The 5,209-nt window shown below is 49.3% G+C and overlaps 1 protein-coding gene across 1 annotated transcript; it reads right to left on the minus strand.

Annotated features, from left to right (window-relative positions):
- Positions 1-1,013: 1,013 nt before the first annotated feature.
- On the minus strand, positions 1,014-4,931 carry Ell3 (elongation factor for RNA polymerase II 3). The gene is made up of 11 exons (XM_036186066.1): positions 4,757-4,931; positions 4,501-4,536; positions 4,058-4,170; positions 3,762-3,948; positions 3,597-3,676; positions 3,425-3,494; positions 2,492-2,672; positions 2,373-2,415; positions 2,104-2,275; positions 1,879-1,923; positions 1,014-1,801 (listed from the first exon to the last, which is right to left on the minus strand). Exons 1-11 carry the CDS (start codon positions 4,886-4,888, stop codon positions 1,691-1,693), a joined length of 1,170 nt encoding a protein of 389 aa, XP_036041959.1. The 5' UTR covers positions 4,889-4,931; the 3' UTR covers positions 1,014-1,690.
- Between the last annotated feature and the right edge of the window lie 278 nt (positions 4,932-5,209).

Genomic DNA, 5,209 nt, shown 5'->3' on the forward strand with positions numbered 1-5,209 from the left:
TACTTGTCGGTTTTTTTTCCCCTCATGGGATAGAGAATCGGGGTCTCTGAACTGTTACTATAGAACTTTCTTTGGTGATAGAAATGTTTGATCTGTTGATCCATGCTGTTCAATACTTGTAGCTAAGACAGGCATATTGACACACCGGTAACCCCAACATTTGGGAGGTAGAGGCAAGAGAACTAAAGTTCAAGGTCATCCTTGGCTTTGTAGCAAGTTTGAGGCTAGCATCTTGAGCTATATGAGATCTCAATTTTTTTTTGTTGTTGTTTTGTTTTTTTGTTGTTGTTTTGTTTTGTTTTTCAAGACAGGGATTTTCTGTTTAGCTTTGTGCCTTTCCTGGAACTCACTTGGTACCCCAGGCTGGCCTCGAACTCGCAGAGATCCGCCTGGCTCTGCCTCCCGAGTGCTGGGATTAAAGGCGTGCACTACTACTGCCTGGCCATGAGAATAATTTTAAGTACTCTATACGCTGGTCCCTGTAACCTCAGACTGACCTTGAACTTGTGACAGTCCTCCCTGCTCAGCCCTGAGATACTGAGATTACAGTTGTTCTGGCCTTGTTCATGTCCTAAAGATGGATACTGCTTATCTTTGCCACAAAGCCAAACTTTGCGTGTTCATACCTCCTGAGGATTGTCCTACCCAGAAATGCCCTGTTCGAGAGTGTGACATCAGTTTGGGGATCCATCCAGTTTGTTTGAGGAATTGTTAATACTGCTGGGTGCAGCTCTCCTCAGATCTTTGGGGTGCAGCCATTAATTTCCTCCCAGTGAAACAAGGAAACACATCATCACTGACAAGAAGAACAAGCGCCTACAAGATCCAATTTTTTTAATGGATTAAAATATGTCCCTCTATAGCTAAATCAGACTCTCATCCATAATTGTAGCTTTCAGCCCTGGATAATTCTAGATATATAAGCTTTAATTCTATGTGACTCTAAACACACAAAATGAAACACATTAGTATAATCCCTTGTTTTTCAGTATGTTTTTGGTAAGGCCTGATAACAAAATGCACATCTGGATCATACATAATGTTTTAAAAACATGTTGTGGGTGGGGGAAGGTAGTGTTGCTTAGTGGTAGAGCATGTGTCTGGCCGATATGAGCACAGTAAAGATGACCATAATCTTGGAGACTTCAGTTCATAACACTTGGGCTGGAAATGGGGACTCGGTCTTTCAAAGAGTCTCGAAGTCAGATACACAGCACTGCCTTGGATGATGAAGGTTAATGATCACACAAGACACAGAAGCAATTGGTTTTCATTTTTCAGCCATGTTACAGTACATGAGCAATGCTGAGCCCTTTCCCTTACACCTAGGTGTGCTATAACACCAGAGGTTCTCATTTTGTTCCTGTGAGGCCGCTCAGCTCAACTCACTTGTCCAACATTCCCAAAGTGTGTGTCGACCTGGAAATGTCATTTTTTCAGGATCTGAAAACAACTGGAGTAAAGTTGAAAAAGCCAAGTGTCTGCTACTTTCCTAGTCTCCTGGGCACAGCCAGGAGACTTGACTGCCCACACCCTAGAAATGTAGGGCAACAACAAAGTCAAACTGCAATAACCTAGCACGACTACTCGCCACCATGGACGCAAGGGTCAAAATCGGAACAGCAGATGTGCTCCACCTTCGAGCTCTTTGCTTCATCGCTGGGGACAGGCCAAGAGTCCGGGGGGGGGTTCAGCTGCCTCTGTTCTTCTCCTCGAATTCCAGGATGAGACCTTTAATGTGGGACAATTTCTGATGCAGGTACTCACAGCGATGCTTCTCCTCCCTGTAACTTGGATACCGCTGCAGAGAAAAAGCACTCTTGTCAAAAAGACAAGCGACTTCTACCTTACTGCCTCTGTGCTCGCAGTCCGTCTTACCTTTCTGAACTTTTTATACTCTTGGACTATTTTATCTTCTAGCACCTGAAACAAAAATAATACTGAGTCAAAATTGGAGGGAAGGGAAAGGAGGAAAAAGTAAGATGGGAGTAACTTCTGATTTCATTCTACCAAATGTTATAACAGGTTTGCTTGACCCTTTGCTTAGTCACTAACCAAACATGTTTGGGGGTAATTAGCAGCAAGCTAGAGTCCTGCCTTTACCTTGTGTTCCGGAGTTCCTCGCTGAAGTGTCTTGATCTCCGCCCCCAGCTCTGTGAACCTTTGGCTGGCAGCCCCGACACGGGCATGTAGGATTCGGTATTCAGCGTAGTCTGTCTCAAAGTCCTGCTCATAGGCTTGTTGCTGTTCTGTGCTGTGGATGGCCCTGTATTGCCTACCATGGGAGGTAACACCCTCAATTTCATTGCCCCTAAAAAGCCCTTGAAAGTTTACATGTACAAACTATGAAACTCAAAGTGTGGGGAACTTACAGGAGATAATCTGGTACCTCCTCGGGGCTTGGGGATTCAGAGGCTAGGAAGGAAGGAAGAGAACAAGTAATTAAGGGTCCTTTTTTCCACTGGTATTTCCCCTCCTCTCATTAACTCACCTGCTTGAACTGAGAGACTCTGCTCCAGCCTGGAATCTCTATCTTCATCTTCATCTTGCTCCCAGTCTCCTCCCTCTTGTGATTCCTGGTTTGATAGCCCTGGTAGTGGACTTGGGACTAGAGGCAAAGCTCTGGGCCTCTTTTCCTCTGGTTCTTCAGTGGTTATAGTTGCTGAACGTTTCTGTGGGAAAAAAAAAAAATTCTGTGACATAAATAGCAAGCTAGGAGGTTCTTACTCTTTGTTAAAAACTGATTTCATCCACTCCTAAGTTTAAGTTTTACCTAATTAAAAAGTATTCTTGTGTGTGTGCTGGTGTGCACCCCATGTAGGACATTGGATGTTCTCTACCACTCTGCCTGATTCTCTCACTAAGCCTAAAGCTCTATTTTTCCTAGGCTAGCTGGCCAGCAAGCTCCTAGGATCTACCTGTCTCCATTCCCCCAGTGCTGGAGTTACAGCACAGGCCTTTACATAGGTGCTGGGGATTCAGACTCAGTCCAGTCCTTATGCTGGCACAATAGATGCACTTGATAAGCCATCTTCCCAGACTGTTTTGCTTTGAGTTTTTTTGAGACCAGGCCTTAGGTTGGTAGTCCAGGCTGGCCTCAGACTCACTATGCTGTGTAGCAGAACATGCATGGCCTTGCACTGATCCTCCTCTTCTGGAGACCTCTCTTACAAGCATGCGCCAGATTTTATGCTGTAGCAGTACTGCATCAAACAAGCTACATCTCCATCCTTTTAGACGACTATTTGAAAAGCTCTTGCCTTTCTGGACATGTTGGTGCATGCCTTTAATCCCAGGACTCAGGAAGCAGGGACAGGTGAATCTCTGAATTTGAGGCCAGCCTGTTCTACATAAGGAGTTCCAGGCCTGCCAGAGCTATACAGTGAGATCCAGTCTTCAAGAAGGTAATAAAGTCCTCGTTTACCTTGTCCAGGCATTTCTGGCTGGCAGGGGAAGGCTGGTCCTGCTCTCTGTTTGGAAGATAGGTGTGGTTCCTAGGATTTTGGGAAGGAATGGGAGAGACCAGGATGTGACATGGGCCTATATTTTAATTACAGCATGTAAGGGTGGAGAGCAGACCCAGCCTGTCCCAGTACCTCACTTCCCACTGTGCCATGGGTTCACTGGAGGATCCTGGGAGTGACTGTCCATGGTTGCTTGCCAGTGGGTCAGACACCTGTCAGGGGAAGTTATAGGAGCACTTGGCTCCCTGGATGCGGGTGCCCCACCTTATGCTGACCCCCTGCTGTTTCTGGCCTCACCTCTGCTAGCGCTCTTTGGGGATGGCCTTCAGATTCATCTCCTGTGTCCTGCCAGCTCTCAGACTCTCTGGGATCTTCAGTCAGGTGTTCCTGAGCTAACAGTGGAGCGGGGATAGTATCCATGGCTGCCCAAATAGTGAGTCTCTGTCTCAGTGAGCCCAGACAGTGGAGACAGTTAGGCCCAGATCTGGAAAAACAACAGAACAATGGGTTGAAGATCTTTTGAACACATCTTCACGTTCCCCTTCTTCCCACTTTCTGCAAATTTATCTTACCTGTTGTCTGTTTTCTCTTACCTGCCTAAGCGTTGGTACACAAGGTCCAAGCCACCACTAGTGCCCTCTTGGCCACACTGGGAGACTACGAAGGAGAAGAGGCAGGACCATCCAGGGCCTGGGAGCCTTAGATACTGGGGTAGAAGGAGACGGTAAGCCCAGCTAAGTCGGCCCCTCCTCCTCCAGCCCATGCCACGCCTCCCCAAACAAGGCTAAGACTGAAGACGTCCCAAGGGGCTCGTTAGCACACCAGGTGCAGCTGGGTCAGAGTTCCCCAAGATGCTAAGAATGCTCAGCCTCCTGGGACCACAGCCCTATCAGCCCCTCACCCTCTTAGGGTTCAATTCTCATAATTTCCTCAGACCGTGACCACTGGCGAGCTCCGGCCCAGAGCGCACCTTCCTGGAGCCCAGGCTTATGCTCCCTCACCGCCAGCCTCCCTCGCACATCCGGTCTGCACTTACCCCTCGGTGGCCTTGAAAAGCGATCACTGGCCGTACCTGCGGGAAGAGCCCAAGCACCAGCTGAGCACAAAGGAAGCAAAGTTCCCAGGATTGGGGGTGGGGGCTGCGGACACCTGCCTGGCAGGCTTCACTTGGAGAGATGGGGGAGGCTGGAACCTTCGTAAGCCGCTCCTCCCCGTTCCCTTCTCCAGTACAGCGAGCTGAGGCCGAGTCTGGTTGATCGGGATGGGAAGAAGGAGTTGGGGGCCAGCCGCACCTGTTGCTGCTGACATTCTTGCAGTGCCCGTAGCGCCGCCTCGTTGAGCCTGAGCATCAGGAGGCTGGTCCGAGAAGCAGGGGTGAAAAGGAGCCGCATTTTCCCACTCAGAGCTTCTTGGGTCCCCTCCATGGTGCCAAGGTCGCGCAGAAGCAGAACCGAGACCACAGGCGACGGCCACTTCTGCCACCTCTGCTGTGCAAGCCTAGGCTGGCACTCCCGCCCTCCGGGTCTGCCCCGCCCTCCACTAGGACCCCGCCCCCGGCACCACCCCAAAGTTTCCCCAGACGCGTAGGCGGTGCCTTGCGCTTCCCGGCTGCCAGCCCGGATCCAAGTGGTTTCTTCTTGGTTTGGCTTGGGTAGTCTTGGGCTTTTCGAAGGGTATCCAGAGTCTGTCTCCAGGGTCTGACCCGTCACGCAGAATCCCTTGTTCTGTCTCAATTTCCCCACTCT

The sequence above is a fragment of the Onychomys torridus genome, chromosome 4, assembly GCF_903995425.1.
Source record: "Onychomys torridus chromosome 4, mOncTor1.1, whole genome shotgun sequence".
Classification (NCBI taxonomy): Eukaryota; Metazoa; Chordata; class Mammalia; order Rodentia; family Cricetidae; genus Onychomys; species Onychomys torridus.